The sequence below is a fragment of the Squalius cephalus genome, assembly GCF_949319135.1.
Source record: "Squalius cephalus genome assembly, chromosome: 15".
Lineage (NCBI taxonomy): Eukaryota > Metazoa > Chordata > Actinopteri > Cypriniformes > Leuciscidae > Squalius > Squalius cephalus.
The window spans coordinates 18,340,640-18,359,455 of NC_137136.1; the positions used below are offsets into that span (position 1 = coordinate 18,340,640).

The 18,816-nt window shown below is 37.0% G+C and overlaps 2 protein-coding genes across 6 annotated transcripts; one reads left to right on the forward strand and one right to left on the reverse strand.

Moving 5' to 3' along the window:
• Nucleotides 1–408: 408 nt before the first annotated feature.
• ltap1 (lipid transport auxiliary protein 1) lies at nucleotides 409–15,676 on the reverse strand. Of its 3 annotated transcripts, none has more exons than XM_079895263.1 (7): nucleotides 15,599–15,676; nucleotides 4,698–4,799; nucleotides 3,490–3,598; nucleotides 3,349–3,402; nucleotides 2,111–2,277; nucleotides 1,958–2,016; nucleotides 409–1,871 (listed from the first exon to the last, which is right to left on the reverse strand). In XM_079895263.1, the coding sequence occupies exons 1-7, from the start codon at nucleotides 15,638–15,640 to the stop codon at nucleotides 1,664–1,666; spliced, it is 741 nt and encodes a 246-aa protein (XP_079751389.1). In that variant the 5' UTR covers nucleotides 15,641–15,676; the 3' UTR covers nucleotides 409–1,663. The 3 variants fall into 3 exon arrangements, with proteins under 3 accessions (XP_079751389.1, XP_079751388.1, XP_079751387.1); XM_079895262.1 differs by lacking the exon at nucleotides 15,599–15,676 and adding an exon at nucleotides 5,138–5,381; XM_079895261.1 differs by lacking the exon at nucleotides 15,599–15,676 and adding an exon at nucleotides 5,138–5,338 and having other exon boundaries at nucleotides 786–1,871; nucleotides 3,349–3,598.
• Nucleotides 5,431–18,644, forward strand: LOC307172698 (uncharacterized protein). Of its 3 annotated transcripts, none has more exons than XM_079895251.1 (9): nucleotides 5,431–5,474; nucleotides 6,614–6,672; nucleotides 6,970–7,068; nucleotides 12,251–15,307; nucleotides 15,558–15,762; nucleotides 15,909–16,007; nucleotides 16,381–16,594; nucleotides 16,893–17,009; nucleotides 18,053–18,644. In XM_079895251.1, exons 4-9 carry the CDS (start codon nucleotides 12,555–12,557, stop codon nucleotides 18,208–18,210), a joined length of 3,546 nt encoding a protein of 1,181 aa, XP_079751377.1. In that variant the 5' UTR covers nucleotides 5,431–5,474; nucleotides 6,614–6,672; nucleotides 6,970–7,068; nucleotides 12,251–12,554; the 3' UTR covers nucleotides 18,211–18,644. The 3 variants fall into 3 exon arrangements, with proteins under 3 accessions (XP_079751377.1, XP_079751378.1, XP_079751379.1); XM_079895252.1 differs by lacking the exon at nucleotides 5,431–5,474 and adding an exon at nucleotides 5,914–5,979; XM_079895253.1 differs by lacking the exons at nucleotides 5,431–5,474; nucleotides 6,614–6,672; nucleotides 6,970–7,068 and adding an exon at nucleotides 9,810–10,063.
• Nucleotides 18,645–18,816: the final 172 nt, after the last annotated feature.

Consider the following 18,816-nt stretch of genomic DNA (forward strand, 5'->3'; position numbering starts at 1 on the left):
CACCTATCAAATTTTATGATATAGAGAGGTACCGTGGAATCTGACCACCGTCACAAACACTCCAGTGTGTTTATTTCATATGGAAATACATGTGAGTCTCACAAATAAGATAAGCATATTAAAATGATTTCTGAAGAATCATGTGACACTGAAGACATAAGCAAACATGTTTTCTGCACCTAACTCAGAAACTCTCAAGAAAATCCAAAGTTACCAAAGCTCACAATTACGAGTTGTGCTGATGTTCATGTGCATTTCATCTCATAAATACATTCTTTCTGACATGACTGTAAAATTAAATGTGTTTTGAGTTTCAAAAAAAAATAATCATGAAGTTAAGTTTTATAATTATGACCTTTACCTTTTCAAATTTAACCACACTTTAAATATCAGATAAGCTATTACTTAATTCAAATCAAATTTATTTATATAGAACGTTTCACTATTTTGCATGGTTGCAAAGCAGCTTTACATACATATAGAAAGTAATTACAAAAGTAAATATATGTAATTATAACAAATAAGAAAACAGCATATAGTCAGTTTGAAATTGTGAAAGACATTCACATACCTGATCAGAAGTTTTTACTATTTTAATTTATTCCTAATACCTACTGTAATACACTTTTCCCATTAATGGCCCGTTGTACTTTGAAATGTGGACTGCAGCCCTTCGTGCTGTCAAAATATTATGAATTATTAAGCAAATTATTAAAATGATCTTAACCAGTCCTCAAAAATTACACAAAAAGTTATAATGCCAAATAAATTCAGAAACGTTAACTGCATGGAAAGTAACAACGTAAAATTTATTATTTATTAATTGGTCACATTTAAATTATATTAAATACATCTCACATATCAATACACACATTCAGCAGTGCTGAATCAATACATTCAGCAACTAAAATGAATTTAGTACAAAATTAGTTGTTCCAATTTAACAGACTTTAAGTATACCAATTTATAGTGTGCCACAAATACATTTAGTTTTACTAAAGTACATGCAAATAAATTGTGCTTAATTATACTATTTTCACTAGGGTAACCAGTGATGTCTTGTTACTGAAGACACCTAAAGGCACAGCAGTGCAGGTACAGAAAAAGCAGACACTCTATTAGATCTGATAAGACTTTATAATACAGTGAAAGTCAACACAGACAGCCTCTCATTGCTCTTTAAGCTACGTTACCATGACAGAAAAACACGTCAATTCATGACTCGAAGCACTTTGTTCCTCCTTATACACGCATTTACATGAACTAATTAAAAAAATAAAATTGCACTTAAAAAATAAGGACAATGATCTGATCAGTAGCACAGAAATGAATATATTTCTCACTCAGTTTCTGTAAGAATGATGTCCGGCCATCTCTTCTCTGACACAGGATCTTATTTGGAAACCTAAAGTTATGGTTGTTTTAGTATAAAACAAATGTAAGAATGAATGTCCGTACAGCTGTTTTTAATCCACGTGTATGTGCCAGAACAGTTATTCCAGTTAAAATGTCCTCATCTCAGCTAAAGGGACGCGTTGTTGGTGCTCTTCATATTTAAAGGCTATTCTCACAGTTTTTCTATGGCTAGAAAATGTGGCTATTCTCCACATCCGTTTCACAGTTTCAGAATTAAATTTACAGTTCCTCAAAAGGGTTTCATCCTCTAAAGTGTGCTCTCTAGAGTATTATAGTTGTCTTTAAAGTTTTTGAGCTCCAGGAAGTGTTTGGGCCTCTTGCTGCGCTGTCCGGATGACGGCAGGTACGTGACCTGAATGGTTGAGGCAGACGAGGGGCCGGGAGAGCTGGTCAGATCTTTAGCTGCTGACTGGTGCTGCTGGTTTAGACTGGTGCTGCTGGAGTGGGTCTTGACACTGTGGGGAACAAAAAGGGAATAGAGTCAGTGAGAAAAGTGATATATATGAGCGATGAACAGCAAAAACGAGACAATAAAACTTACACATCGGCCAGTTCAGCCAGATCTTCCTTATACTTCACAAACTCTGCCTCGCCAAACATCTATGGGAAAGAGAACACAAGCCTCTTAAATATTGTCCTGCAGCGCCCCCTGCTGTAAATGACCAATTAACACACGCATGACACTGGGACTGACCCCTGTCCCGTGACGAGCGCTGTCGTAGCCCTCCACTAAGCGATCTAGGAGCGTACTGTGACTCGACTTGAACAGAGAATGAGAGTTTCGCAGGTCCAGCAGCCATTTCCTGTAGCGGCGACCAGTCAGAGCACTGGCACTCCGACACAACTCGTGAAATGGGAGATCTATGGGTGGGACAGAACCAGATCAGACAAGACTAGACCTGCATGCATTCAGTTTCCAATTTCACAAGCTTCTCACAAAATTATTTTCACCAGGTAAAACTATGCAATAAATAAATGATATACAGTATATATATATCTTTATCTATATCTATCTATATCTATCTATATATATATAGAGAGAGAGAGAGAGAGAGAGAGAGCATTTCAAAAACTATGGTTTCCACAAAAATATTAATAATATTAATAATTGATAATAAATGTTTCTTGAGCATCAACTCAGATTATTAGAATGATTTCTGAAGGATCATGAGACACTGAAGAATAAAGTAATGATGCTGAAAATGCAGCTTTTCCATCACAAGATTAAATTACATTTTAAAATATATTATTCTTTTCATTTTAAATTTCACTTTAAAACATATTCAAATAGAAATCAGTTTAAATTGTAATAATATTTCCCAATATTATGGTTTTCTGTTTTCACTGTATTTTTGATCAAATAAACACAGCCTTGATGAACACAACGATTTATTTTAAAAACATGGGTAACAATTACTGACCCTAAACTTTATAGCGGTAATTATAAAAAGTGTTAAAAAGATTCGGTTTGGATATTTATGTTAGTATTATAAATTACATTTTTTTTAACTGAAATATAAATAAAAAGTAAAAAAATAAAATATCTGAAATAAAAATGGCCACAAATGAATTATGCCATGGCATATTATAAATCATGAAATCCTCACAACTGTTCTGTATTACATATGAAAATTAGACTCATTAGAAAAATTCCACCTAATAGTCCTAAAATATTAAAACTAAATAAACTAACTTAAACATTCTGACAAAAACTAAAATAATGACAGGGTGATAACTAAATTAAAATAAATAAAAACATCCAAACTACTGCATTATATGGCTGATTACTGAAATATGAGATTATTAAAACAAAATTAAACTGAACATGGTAATTATTCATGTGAAATTGATGTGAATTCATTTAAAACATCTTTCCAGTAAACCGTGATCTTGACCCGGCATAATCTTGGGCTGCACAAAAGAGGGTCTTACCAGAGTCTCTGATGGCATCTAACGCTTGCATTCTGAAGAGATAATTATAACAACCTGCACAAACATAAACACGGGCATAAGTTTTCACATCTGCAGCAGTGTTAGAAAGAGAACTGCTAGGGGCTTCTTTGTTTCTCTCACCACTCTGGCCTTGATGCTTCAGTCGATCGTCATCTTTAGAGAGCAGATGTGGCTCATAGCGAATGTCATTCACTTTAGACAAACGGGAGTCAATCTCTTCTTTCAGGTCCTGTAAAAAATGCAAATTTGCTTCAGTGCACTACAAACTAGGTATATCACAAAAAGCATCATAGAGGTATAAACGGAAGAACAACATCATATAAATAAAAGACAAGACTTTAAAATCAAACTCATATAGTTTTGCACAAGAGTAGCTATTTATATTTTTAATTCAATACAATTCAAATGCATGATGATACAGTAAATGTGTTCAGCCGCGGCTCGTCTGTATGGGCATAGGAATACAAAATATTTATCCAAACATAGACCTCTATATACATTGAATTTATAAAAAAATATATAAATGTGATCAGCATTCTGCAACAAATATTTTTCGGATTTTCTAGACTATTTTAAGTCATAAAGTGAGCAAGATATATTAAAATGTAGCGCATGGATTGGGCAGGCATGTATTATGATACTAAGCGGGGCAGTCAGTCTCGGAGCCCTACCTAGCTCTACAGCGCCCTGCAAATATCCAATGTAAATCTGTGGTGAGAAATGTGTCTGCATCAGGTCAGTTACTAGTTGGCATGTCTGTTCTTCCTCTGTGGAGTAGCTATATACAGTACTTATGTTGTGTGACTTATGTTTGTTCTGAGATTAGACATGAATTTTTTCCTCACTGGAATTCCTAACTTGTAATATTCTAAACAACACTCGGACACAATAAATACTACATAAAGGAAGATGGCATTCTATGCTTTTGTCATGTATACTAAAGTCTGTCAATCATCATTAGAGGTCATCATTGCCCTCTGGCTCGACTTCTGCCAAAAGTGTGTCTGATGTGTTCAGCGATTAGGATATAAAGCTTACATATCATAAACTAGCGCTAAGACCCAGAATCCACCCTACCTAAATTTATGGCCAGGAGACGCTACTGCATGTGGTACATGAAGACATTTATTTCACAAAGTTCACTAGAACATGTACTTTTACCATGTATTGTCCTGTTGGGGGAATTTTGTTTTACAGCAGTGGCCAAGAATATTTAGGTGCTGATACTACAATAAAATGGGACCATAATTGTGCTACTTGTGGTCTGGAAGAACTCCTCTACTGAGACATAAATGATTATTTTAAGTGTCAGGAGGAGCTGTTCATACCTTCGGTGCGTTATGACCCAGCGGGACGTGCGGTCCTCTGCGAGACTTCATAGCGAAGCGCATAATCTGCCTTTTCACAAAGATGAACAGCAGAACAAACACCTGCAGAATGACAGAAGGGTTCAATCAACATACACAATCAAATATAATTCTGACACGGGCGATTAAGGCTCAAAAGTGAGTGATCTACTACCTATATAGGCAGTATTTTTAGGCATCATAGATGCCAAATACGACGCTTTCTTGATGGGCAACTCAATACGTTTTGAAAATCTTACTATCCTAAGTGGAACTTTCCATTGTAATCACCATCATAACTGGGCTGTCAATGCATATTATACGAAGAAAAGACGTATATACATTGCTCTAGATTTACTGTTGTTGTTAAGTATTCCGTTTACATGTTTAAAAATACAAATATTATGCAATTTGGTACTTACCAGGCTTCCGTAGGCCATAACAAGCACAACATTTACACCGGAAAGAGTGTTTCCTTCTGCCATTGTTAGATTTGAATTAAATGCTCATGAAAGGAAGCTATAATCGATCGATATTGGTAATCAGTGGTACAAGTTCAGGTCGTTATTCTTCAGGTTGACAGCAGCACTTTCAGGAGAGTTTTGTTGACATCTCCTGTGGTCTCTCTCTTCCTCGCATGTTTTGCATGAGAAAACTCTTCCGTCTACTCATCTTTGACGCCACCTTGTGGTTTGGAGTGAACAACATCAGTTCAGGGTTTTTCAAAAATGCCCTCAGCGATTCACAGGTCACGATCAGGTCAGCAAAACAAATATATGTGCAAATTGTTCATAAAAATATCCTTGCGGAAATTGTTGCCTGTAATTCAATATAAATTTTCAATTAAATATTTGTGCTCCTTATCAGATAAACGTGTTCCTTTTTAAAGAAAAGTTGGGTTTTGTTCCCCCTTCTTTTAACCACATTACAATGCTTTTCACATTCCATCCTACTATTTTCAGAGAGTTACTCATACAGAAGTGGCATATAGGGTATATAAATTTACACCAATACCACTGTGTCTGTCGTTGTTCCAAACCACAAGGCTTTTCCTCTGTGTGAGATTATAGCTCTAGGAGCTCACAAGCCACACGCACATGGACTGTCAATGCATCCAAACATTATGCACATGGTTTTTCAATGTTCTAGACTTGTTTCTGTGAAAATGAAGTGGGCAGTCTCAGAACATCTGAATTAGCGGACAGCTGACCTTTATCAGATCAACACACTGAACAATGACACCATTCTTTCAGGAGGAACAGAGGTGGGTGGCAGATGCATGGAAAAGACAACAAGGGATGAAATTGTTTCCCCAATAAGAACAGATATCGCAACAATCATGACTTTATCTCAAGCCCTGGTAAAGAAAGATGGAATAAAATATCTGTATTGTACAGACTGTGGTAGAAAAATGAAAAAAAAAGGGTGGCAGGCAAGTGACTCACTCTGTCCTGTTAAAAAAAATAAACCACACTAACCATTTGCATTCTGCTTTTGTCAGATTTGTATGACAATCAGTGCAGAGATACACATTGGTATCAGATAAGCCATTAGCTTAGCTGTAGGAAGGATGCAATGCTATTCAGCAGCTAAGAAGTTAAATTCTTCCACTGTGACCAATTTCTCGACAAGAAAGAAGCTGTTTTGGCTAAACAGGACATCAGACGACAGAAGATGTTGAAACATCTAATTATACTGTGTGTCCACAAGCAGCTCAACAATGTGGCTTATTTCGTTTACTTTATCATTCCATCCCGTCTGTCATGTCAGTGTGTTACTTGCGTTCATTTGCAATCAAAAACTGATCGAAACTTACAGTTGCAGTTACATTTTTGTCTCTCTGAATGAAACCACAAACTTAACCAGCTTCCTCTGCTGTTGCTGTCAACATGTGCCAGTGATGCAAGACAGACCGTTTAGTGATGATGGTTATACTGCATGCACAACTGCCGTTAAGGTAAACCACGTACATTTATTTTTATTTATTCACAAAATGACAAATTTAGCAAATTTATATCACATTTATACATGTAATCAAAAACAATACATTGTATTTAGATAATGTACATGCATATGCAATATATATAGCTATATAAAATATAAAATGTATACATAGAAAACAGCACCATAAAAAAGTGTTTTCATCTTTTCATTCACATGTTTTAGAGCATGTAAAAGATCTGGCTGTCAAGTTTCACATACATTTAAAGCATAACTCCCGCCCATCTGTTCTCTCTCTCTCTCTCTTTCTCAGCCTCTTTCTCAGCTCCTTTTTCTGCAAACTTCATTTGCTCTTGCAGCTGCAGGAAGTTGAGCAACTCAGCCCACAAGTGTGCCACAGAAATACAGCCAGGTAATCAATTGTCAAAATGTTTTGTTAACTTTTCGAATTATACTGTTGGAATAATGGTTAATTTAGTTCAGTTTCAATGTGTGTTGTACCTGTGTGATCAGTTTTGCTTTATATTGTGGCCTCCGTCTACAGGCCCATGTATCTTGAATTTATGTAAATGATGCTTGATGATGACTAACAGATTAAAAAAAAAATGCTCATGCAGTAGCTGTTTGCAAAGATGTCCTTGGCATTTCTAAGAAAAATATGCAGTCAATTATGCGGCTTGTACTTCTGGTTTCAGTTGAAGCATTGGCCAATGCAACAACAGCAAAAAAACCCTTCCTTTTCAAACTCTTGCATTATCTTGCATATTCTTTATTCATTTTAAATTCGCCTCATAATAAGCCTGTCTTTGTTATCATTCCTTGCTGTTTTAACACTGCTTGACAGTCTTTAGGTCATCAATGTTTGCCAACATATGGCAACCATCTCTATAAATGTTTAGAAAATCTCATCTCACAGTCATATGCTCCAAGTTCTTGATTCTTGGTTCTAATTCTCCAATGATCTGGTATTAACATAGGCCATATAAAAATAGGGATAACTGCTCCTTTCCACAACCACGGTATAACAGATCACTCATTTAATACTGTTTTTACCATAAAGAACTTTGAGCAAGTAAATCTATGTGCAGAGGAAATTAATGAACAAAGATGGAGGGTAGATGGAAGATGGAGCAGATAGAATAAATGCTGCTCTGGGGCCGTATTCACAAAGCATTTTATCTTAGCACTAGGAGTACTCCTAAATCCCACTAAAAGATTTTAGCTAGGAGTTTTCTCTTAAAAGTTATTCACAACGCCTTTCAGACCTACTCTTAGTAAAGAAAAATGACAACTCCTAAACTAAGAGTGAGTCTTCGTTGCTATGGATGACGTCATTACTCATGCACGAGCTTGACTGAAGTGACCACTTTGATTGGCTGATGATTGTAACGCGGGAATGATTCCAAACACCTCCCCTACGATGATGAGTGACAGGTGACAGGTCTGAGAATGCGTGCGCTACACAAGTAGTGCGAAGGACGGAAGATGATGAATAACTGAATAAATAGCCTAAATGAATAAAGAGTAAGGCAAAACAAATAACCTAGTAGCCTAATGAAACATATGGATTGATGCAATATCTTTGCAACATTATTGAATTAATCTGTCACTATATGCCTCTGCCTACGTTTGCAAAGAGAAGAACATTTTAATTTATTAACAATGATACGTTACAATTAGTTTACATGCAATGAGTAGCCTAGTTGTGGTTGTTGTTGGTGGCGTTATTGCATCCCTAGTTATGCCTACAATGCAAAATTGTTCCCTCGCGATTGGAAGTTCCTGTAGCCGCCGCATACGCATTTCAAAACATCGCAACGTGAAATGCCACCAAAAGCGGTTTGTGAATAGGTCTTAGTGAGTTAGGAGTCCTCTCGACTTCTTTTAAGCTGTCCCAGACTTAGGTGCTACTTTTAGGGCTAAAATGCTTCGTGAATTACTCTTAGTGAAAAAAATTAGGAGTCCTAAAGTTAGGAGTGACACGCCCATTATTTTTAGGAGTTGCTCCTAAATTCACCAATTAGGAGCTACTTTTAGCTTTAAAATTCTTTGTGAATACGGCCCCAGATAAACATATATATTTTTGCATTAGCATAACGAAACCCTTAATGTCAAGATCGAAAGGCGTGTTATTTGAAGATGCATAAGTTTCAAAGTGTTACATCAAGTCAAGTCGTCACCTTTATTTATATAGCGCTTTTTACAATACAGATTGTTTCAATAATGCAACTAAGTTTCTTTCAGATCTAGAAGAAAATAGTGTCATTGTCCAAGTTCAGTGCTGATTCATTTCTGTTGCAAAAAAGTTTAAATTAATTTAGTTCATTTATCTATACAGCCGCTCTGGAGAAAACAGTGTTGTCATCGTTCAGCTCAGTTCAGTTCTCATACAATGGTGTCAATGCCAGATCAATAATATGCATGATGCTGGTTAATTGTCAAACTTGGTGCAGAAACCTCTTTTGAATATATTAAACACAACTGTGGAGTTTATCGAGGAGGTGAAGCCCTGATAATATAAAAGGAAGATGTTTATTCAATTGATTTTCTATTTATATCGCTTAAGTTTTCGTGTTCTGGGTGTTGAAATTAGTGTAATTTTGTGGTGTTGGACAGATCATTTTGTTTTGTAGTGATGGCCTGATTATGGTCACTGAATCAGTATGCATGACAATGCATAATTGAATATTTGAATGATTAAATACACATTGCATGTCACTTTTGTCTTTTGGAGCAAATATACAACACCAAGGTCAACTGTTGTCCAATTAATGTGTATATATGTTGAACGACGCTGTCCTACAATCCTATTATGGGCCCGTTAGTCCAACTTCAGAAAAAACAGACAGGTGTGGTTTCGGTTGAATTTCAGCACTAACACTTTTAGTCAGACTGAAATTTAAATTTAAAGTTAACTTGTCTGTTTCCAACAAAAGTCAGTCCTTCATTCATCCAATACCTGAACATGTTCAGAATGCAATGACTCAAGGACCAGATGATTGTCGCAAGCATTTACCTACACTTTCACACTGAGTCACCAAGAAACCATGAACCAGGAATGTTCTCATTAGACATGAAGGGTGTACATGTTGAGAGGTGTGTACAGTATATGTGTACGAGAGACAAAGAAACTAAGACACAAATAGATAGAAGGAGAAAGAGAGAGAGGCAGACAGAAAGAGACGGGGGAGGAGAGAGAGGTAGGGAAATGAGAGAGGAAGGCACAACAATCAAAGGGGGTGGAAAAGGGTAAGCATGTCAAACCAGTCAGGCAAGTTCTTATTACAGTAGAAATGCATCATAGAAAAATGACAGACTGCAAGGAGTGAGAGAGAGCTTTAAGGCACAAGGGAAGATGGGGAGGACCTGTTCTCTCAAACTTCTAAGGGGCACAGAAGTCCTCTAAGGTACGTTACTTCTGTTTGAAGAGCTAAAGCTCAACGTGTGGTTAGATTACGTGACAGGTAAATTGTATGTCCATTGTTGTTCAAGCGTGTGCCATGGGAGAACAGGTGTTTCTGTAAAATGACACTGACCTGTTTTCCTTGGAAAGTCTGTAATGTTGCATTCATATGGGACTGGTAACCTTATTTTGCATCTATATCTGTGAAATACTAGGCACTAGTACATGGTCATTTGTGGTTATATGAGCAACTTTATAACAACCTATATTTACTGTGTCAATGTTTCCTTTATTTGTTTTCAATCAGTTCAGGTTTATTTTCATCAGGTCTGTATTTGCGCTCCTGGAAGTTGTACGTCACGCTTCTTCCTCCTCCCACTCTATCTCTGCTTGCTGTTTGCTTATGTCTTTTATTTTAAACATAACTACAGCACTCTTGACCTATATATGTTCAGTTTAAGATAACAAAGGCAATCTTTACAACAGAATAAGGTGGGGCAAACAAATCTGGAATTGAGCATTACAAAACCGCGATTTAAGTTTCAGCTGTCGATTCAGTATTGTCTTAAACTTTGTTAAAACTTTGCTTGTTTATCAGTAAAATTTCTAAATCAGTGTTTGCTTGATTGCATGCGACTATTATCAGATGTTACTGAAGTGTCTGAATGAATTTCAATTTGCTACTTTGAATGAACGTGGGTGTGTAAGAGGAACAGGGTGCAGAGTTCCTTCGAGGCTAATTGACATAATTCACCAATTTAAGATACAGTAATCCCTTTTTTACTTAATTTTTTACTATATTGCATATTGTTTATTCACAGAGATCGGCATAAAGACATGTGGGGGGAAATTTATTTAAATACAAATAGGCCCTACAGTATTTTGTATCTAGCAAATACACAAACTGCATGTAAAATTGGCCATTCAGAGATCACTATTAGGCTGAAGTCTGCCTGGACCTATTCTGAAAGCAAAGAACATTTTGGTGTGTACAACTGCTTAAACTTTTGATTTCATTTTACCTACCTTTATACTATCAACTTTTCAAAAAGACTGGGTTTATATTGTCTGTGCGCCATTTCTAAATGTATTTCTGACTAGGTTACACTGTTACACTGCCTTTATTCCTTCATGTAAACTGAAGACAAATCTGAATGATGTTACGTTTTAACCTTGATCAACAAATAGAATTGACCATGACATCCCTACATTATCTTATTCCTTATTAACGCATAAAATTCACTCACCCAATACTAGAATGAGTCGTACAACTGCAACTCACAAGCATGAGTGAGCTAAAGGGTTTAGGGGCCTGAACTAGTTGATACAGGAAATCAGCAGCCTAATAAAGAGGTTGACTGGCACAAAATATTTTATCTATTTTGAAAAAACAAAAATACTGAACTTAAATTAATTAAAATTTGTATTTTAATAAATATTTTGTATTTCAAATACATATTTTAAATACATGTATCTGAAATACTGCACATCCCTGTTTATTCACACATTCATTGTAATGCATCTTCAGAAAGATTTCTGTAGCTTTAACTATGTGTGCACCGTAACTGTGTATGTTGTGTTAGACAGGATTGTAGTCTGGTGTGTTTGACCTGTTATCTGACTGCGTATCAGGTTTTGTAAAAGAGCTGAAGAGTGTGACAAGTAACATAAAGAATGTTGTAAGAGTAAACATACAACAAAATGCACACATACACTGGTTACTGATTTTTTAACCTTTTATAAATGTTTGATTTTATAGAGTGAGGAATACAAGTAAGGTGCTTGTCAAGTTTCAAGATGTTTACATATGAGGGTATAGATGCTGTATGCCCAAAAGAGATTTATGGACTCTCATTGTAATAAATATAGAGTTTCAGTATGTTGAAATTCTGAGGTACTAGAATGAACCTGGGCAGGTGACTTGAAAATGCACTTTAAGCATGTACACTTTGTTGAGTGGGAGGTGGTGTATCTTAGTGGTTAAAGGGCCTGGCCAGGTTGTATGTTCAGACCATACAGGGTTGGGATCCATTCAGAAAAAAATCTAGACTGCCTTTTACAGTTCCTGAATTTTAGTTAACGTAGCAAACCGGATGATTTAGAATTTGAATCTAATGAAGTGCAATTCATTTGTTAAACTTTTTTTGTTTAAAGCTAATCTTCACATGTGTTTTTTGTCTTTACATGACAGAACAAGATAAGTAGCAGAGAGTACTGAGACCCATTACTAGCTCTTTTTGGATCGAGAGAGAGTGAAACATCTGTCAGAAGCTAAATTTAGCAGGTCTCCTCCGCCACCCTGGATTACAAACACATTTTTCCAGCTTTTATAACGATGGTAGGAAAATACAGCCCTTCTTGATTACTTCACAAATGCTGTCTGAGAAAAAAAGGAATACAAAATTTTGATCAAGTTGCTGAAAATATGTTAGCAACCAGCCTTCCATTCATACTGTAATGAATATACTTTGTGACATTCAGAGACATTTAAAAGCATGAGTTTGCATACTGGAACTTTTGTACGTCAATTGTCTGAATCAGACACAACTGGCAGCATAAATGAAGGTGCAGAATCATCCAATGGAACAGCAACACAAAGTCATAGTCAGTCATTTGAAAAGCCTATTGGCTCTGCAGCTGCTAGATTCAAAATCCGCTCTGCTAAAACACTGACTCCTAAGGACCTCAGGATGATAAGTAACATCTTTGAGAGTGGAAAAGTTGAAGACTCAAGCCAGAAAAGTGATCCTGGTGAGGACCTCAACAAAGTCTGTACTTCTTCTACAAGTTTTACCCACACTGACAATAATGACAAAAAGACAGGTAAAAATGTAGGTAATGGCACACATAAGGACTCAGCTCTTTCCATCAATTCTGAGAAGGGTGATGTGAGTGCTAAGCAGTCAAATACTCAAGAAGAAGAGAGTCAGACAGCAAGTGACAGTGGCAAAGGAAATGATCTGAGGAGATACCAGTCAAACAAAAGCAAAAGCTTAGACTGGAGAGGAACAAGTAGAGCACAACATGGGAACAGAACTGGGATGACTAGTAGGACCAGAGAATTTAATAATTTTATGACGCGATCCAGTAGTTTGGAGAAAACAGGGGCAAACAACAAGATAACTTCATACACACAAGATAATCAACCCAGTAGTGTTTCATGGAGGATTCACGCTTACAATGGAGCGAATCAGAACACTGACAGAAAGGTTTACCCAACCTCTGGATCTACATCTGTGAGAATGAACCGTGTAAATTTTGCTCTAGAACAGGCAAGCAGTGGCCAGTCACTTCCAGTCAGATTGAAGCCAAGACTAAGCCAAGGTAGTATTGGAGAAGGTAGCAGTCTCTGGGCACAGCAACAAGGTGAATCAAGTCTTGATCAGACAGACAACAGAATGGGATCCTGGGCCAGAGAGCAAGGACCTTCCAATACTGAGGAAGTAACTGGAAACCAAACAATAATGGAAAGAATTGAGAAACTGTTTGGGGCAGATGCCAAATCTGATGCACACTCAAAAAATTCAATTGGATTAAAACGCAACAATACTCTAACTTCTGATGAGTCATTTCCTAAATCTATGGATACTGTGGACTCTACTCCAAGTCACAGAAAATACACTACTGATTCTGTGTTTGGAACTTCAGATTTTTCTGACAGCCAACAGGGGAAACCTTCTTGCAATGTAGACAAAGCTAGAACATTGCCAAGAGGATTTTCAAAAACATACCTTTGTCAGAAGCAAGAACCCTCTACCAACAAAGAGAATAAAAATGACCAAAGGGACAATTTCTCTGGATTAAGTTTTTCAACGTCATCAAAGCCTACATCAAGTACAGAAATGTCCTCTGTTAAAAAAGTTCAGTCACTTCTGCCTGGAGACAATGAAGAGACAAGCAGAAAGTGTTTAACAGGGTCTCCAAAGTACTGTAGTCAGTCCTTAGAAAGGACCAGGAGTAGGCTGTCAACAACTGCTCAATACAATGCTCACAGGAACCAGTCTGCATGTTCGGATAGTAGTTCAAGCGTTTCCAGCCAGGGTGTCAAACTTTTGTTAACCAATTCTGAAGGAATCAAGGGGGAAATTGGTAAAGCCAAACAATCCGATAAAGAGAGCACACAAAGACTGGACAAAAATGAAAATAAGTATCTTGATGGTTTGCAAGATGGTATCACCCAACCCAAGTACCCACTAGCCTCAAAAGGTGCAGCATACAATGAAATCCATAAAGAGGAAGAGAAAGATGAAGTTTTCACAGATAAAACTAAAGGAAGGAGAGGAGAAGGTATGCTAGAACAATTGCATGTGCCATCCTTTGATTCAGTGAAGAATACAATCACCATGTTTGAATCTTTGGCTCTACAAAGCAAAAGCACACGGGAGACTTTTCTTACCAGGAGGACCTTATCTGTACAAGAGCATCCCAAACCTGTGGCTCTTGTAAAGAAGAGTGATTCAGATAAAAATCTACATTTTGGAAGGGTTGTGGGGAACACAGAAAGCCTAAGAACAAATTTCTTTAACAAAAGTGATTCCAATGATGAGACTGAAGACACTCTAGAAACAAGTAGAACTCCTTCAAATTACATAGTCAAAGTAAGACCAACATTGGAACGTCAAGAAACATACAAAAAGAGTGTTGAGCTTGCTCCAGCATTCAAACAAATGACTGAATCAAGAACTGAACAAGTTATCAACAGGAGAAATGAAGATGAATGGACAACAGTAAATAAAACACACACGGATGAACCAGATTCTGCCATCACTGCAACCTCAGGGCTCAGAAACATAGGGACAATGGAAGAAAAAGCAGGAATCCCATCAATCTCTCAACAGTCAAATGTCAAAAGTTTATCAAAGCAACAGTCAATTAATATAAAAATAGTTGATGATGATGAAAACACACAGACTAACTCTCCTGATAGACCTCTCAAAGTTAGCATTCAGAAGCAGATTAACCCTGGAGCCGTAACAGTCAATGGTAACCATCCCAAAGCGCTGCCCAATCTTTCTCAAAGCTTTACTCCTGTCCAAACAATCTATTCCTCACTCAACAATTCTAACAATAACAACTATGAAACAACAATGAAGGATTGCACCATATTGACTACTAGCAAGGCTAGGTGGAGCTCTGATGAAGAAGATGATGAGGAGGAGGAAACTGAAGAAGACTCTGACTCAGGAGAATCATCTGTGACCATCACAAGCAACATGAGCCAATCAGAACGCAGAAGTTTTTCTCTAAGGTAATTGATATGAAAAATAAAAAAGTGATACAACTGATTCAGGATGTAAAAAAAATAGACTAAAATGGAGTGTCAGCTTATTTCACATGCACAAACCAGCAGGTTGCCCTGTTTATGGCTACACCTTACCTTGCATTTCTTCATGCTCCTGCCACCCTATGCTGTACTGTACCTCCTTTCCTTTAAAATATGTTTTATATCTTCACTTCACATAACCCCTATTCTCTTTCTATATATTTACGTCTTACAGTCTTGTGGACCTATGTAATTATGGTGGGGTGGACTACAAACCATCAGATAGCAGTTTGTCAGAGAATGGTGAAGATTTGCCATCTACACGCTCTGCATCCTTGAGCTCAGACATCTCAGCCTTCTCTTCTGTGACTCTGTTGAGCACTGATGAACTGGATCGCTTACTGGACGATGTCAGGGGCTTGGGAGATGACACCCTGCAGGTAAAACAAGTCACATAACTTCGTCCTGAAGCATATAATTTGACAATGAAATAGACAAACTGTCATGACATGTAAATTGTAAGTCTTTAGAAAAAAAGAGACCATTTCCTTTTTCTATCACAACTTGTATTTCTGACGTATGACAGAAATATGAAGACGTGCAAGTGGTTGTGTTACACAAGGAGGTGGGGAGTGGCTTAGGATTTACCTTGGCAGGTGGAGTGGATCAGAATAAACCAGTCACAGTGAGTATCACCAAATGCTGTGATGTGAACATTTTTAACTAATAGAAACCAATACTGATGGTCAAACAAAAGACCACACAAAAAGCAGCAAATACAAAAATAACTTAACATTTGTTTAATACTAATCTATTGTGCATCTAAAAAATGTCAGAAGAAATTCCTTCAACTCTGCATTTTATCAAAATACCAACTCTTTGTTTAACAACTGGTAAATGTCTCTGTCTTTAGGATTAAATCCTAATGTTTATGTAACTTTTAAGTAAACCAAATTTCATTTTATGCTTCAATACAGTATAATTGGACAAGTTTTTGGTAGTCATTGCAATTTGACTTTAATTGGAATGGGGTGTTTCACCTCCATCTCATCTCTTAGGTCCACAGAGTAATCCCAGGAGGAGTAGCAGCACATGAAGGCTCTATTTACGAGGGTGCCCGGGTGTTATCGATCAATGGCACTGCCCTGCAGAACTCTGCCCACTTGGAGGCTCTGCGTACACTAAGAAAAGCGAGGGGGCAGGGAATGGCAGTGGTTGTTCTTCAGAGTGGTAACAGTAGAAGAGAGGCCACTGAAAGACAAGGAATCACAGGTGGGTGATGGACAGATGGCAAAGAGGTGGTGATCTGAAGGAAAGCATTTTATTTTACAAATGTATGTGGTTGTCACCATGAGTGTGAATTCAATCAACATTTTGGAAAAGGACTTTATTAAGTTGTTTGATAATAATACTGATAAACGGAGCAATTCCAAGAGGGTCCTCACACCATTGGTGCTCGGGCCCTAATTAAGTTGCCTTACCTTGTATACAGGTGAGATAAAAATGTGTGACAAAAGAAAGCAGAGTCTCTTGTGCAATCCCATACTTTGTGTGTGTATGCCCCCTACAGGCAGAAGAGTCCGTTTGACTCTGGAAAAGTCCAGCTCTGATCTTGGCTTTAGTCTGGAAGGAGGGGTGGCCTCCAGCTCTGGAGACAAACCCCTCACTGTACAAAAAATCTTTCGTGGTAAGACCACTTTTTCTCAATTTAAAGCAATCATAAAAACCCTATTTGGACAGTTATTGTTTCTCATGGGGCCGTAAGAGATTTTCAACATTTACAGGGGCTTGTCGGTGATTTTATTGCCGTCTGAATCCAGAATGCCATTGTTTTTCTCCCACCACCCACATAAAAATCCTCGTCCGAATCCACATCTCTGGGTTTACAAGAAGAGAGTTCTTCAAAATTCACTATTTAAATCCTTTTTGACCACTGCCGAGCACCGTACAGTTGTGCTTCGCTGTAATTTGGATGCATTTTAAAGATGTAGCCTACACTTTTATTACTGAAATGATGGAAAGTATTTACAAGAAAGGTATTTCATCACCGCTCAAAAGAGAAAGAGAAGAAAAGCACGTAAACCTTTGAAATGGGCCGTTATGGCAGCAACTATATACATTACAAATGTAAACCAAGCAGCTTTATGTCCTACCTCATGTAAATAAGAGGATGTATTCACTTATTTCTGGTAATTTTCACATTTTTAAAATGACATCCATCATTCTGAGATAAAATATAAGACAAAAAACTATTTTAACTAGCGCGTCTATCTTCCTATTTTTAAACAGGAGATATTTAACATTCAAATAATAGGCTAAATAGGATATTATTTTCCTATTATTAAATTAAATATGAATTTATTCTTATTATTACAAGCAGATGACAAAACTCGCTCCTCCACCAGGAATAAATCGCCATCCGAATGCATGAGTTTTGTCACTGAGGTGCCATGCAAATGAATTTTTACAGACGTCCACATGAAAAACAATTACCGCCAGAATATGGCTATATTCAACACAACTAGGCCTATTCGCTATTGTGGATTATGTGAGAAAGTCTGGGAAAAGAAAAATGTTAATCTGACTCTACCAATTACAAATGTAAAGGCAAACTGCCATTTACCTCACACCTTACTGGCGCACTTCTGCACAAGAGGGCAATTTTAAGCTTGTGCTTAGTCCCAAGCTCTTTCATAACAACAAGCAATTATGCCAATTACTTGTTTGCAGGTGGACCAGTCGGTGAAGTGTTTCCTGGGGATGAGTTGTTGGAGGTGCAAGGTCAGAGTTTGGCGGGTATGATGCGGCTTGAGGCTTGGAACCTCATAAAGAAACTGCCTTCTGGTCCAGTGGAGGTCTTACTACACCGTCCTCACCAGCCATGCTGAAGACTTTTACTTTTCTTCTTGCACCTTATTTCTCAAAGCGCTTTGCAATTCAGTCATAATTCAAACAATGGTATATTGTTTTCGTTTAAGGATTTTTGCTGTTATAGGTTCTGTGAAGTTGTATTTTTGCAAATGTTTAGTTCTGCAAAAATATGAAGTATCATTTTTTATTTTTAGATAACTATGAATTAATACTGCCAAAATTAAGGGCATAAAAGCACTGGAGGCCAGGAGGTCATTCTTTTAAATATCACTTATTTTATGCACTCACAGTATGCAACTATTGATATTGTTTTGTACAATCAGTCTTTATCAGAAGCAATTATATATATTTTTTAGTTTTTTATGCTAAATGTATATTCGTATATGTTGTCTGTACTGCACATATCCGTCCCAATTAAACTTTTGTAATATTAAAGACAAAAGCAGCAACTACATTTCTTTCATAGGTGATATGGTGGCATTTTCCTAACATTTCAATGCACTACTCTTTTTACTTAATTTTGGTAGTTTTTAGTAGTTGGACTATGAAAGTCAATGGGGAACATCACATTCTTGGTTACTGACATTCTTCAAAATATCTTCTTTTGTGTTTAGCAGAAGCAA

Bases quoted from the DNA above. Each gene is read 5' to 3' on its own strand.
- ltap1 (XM_079895261.1), bottom strand. From the start codon at position 5,200: ATGGCAGAAGGAAACACTCTTTCCGGTGTAAATGTTGTGCTTGTTATG. The intron at 2,278-3,348 runs GTAAGACCCTCT...TCCCACCCATAG, and splicing joins AGATGCCATCAGAGACTCTG to ATCTCCCATTTCACGAGTTG. The intron at 1,872-1,957 runs GTAAGTTTTATT...TGTTCCCCACAG, and splicing joins CTGGCTGAACTGGCCGATGT to TGTCAAGACCCACTCCAGCA.
- LOC307172698 (XM_079895251.1), top strand. From the start codon at position 12,555: ATGAGTTTGCATACTGGAACTTTTGTACGTCAATTGTCTGAATCAGAC. The intron at 15,308-15,557 runs GTAATTGATATG...TACGTCTTACAG, and splicing joins CGCAGAAGTTTTTCTCTAAG to TCTTGTGGACCTATGTAATT. The intron at 15,763-15,908 runs GTAAAACAAGTC...GACGTATGACAG, and splicing joins TGGGAGATGACACCCTGCAG to AAATATGAAGACGTGCAAGT.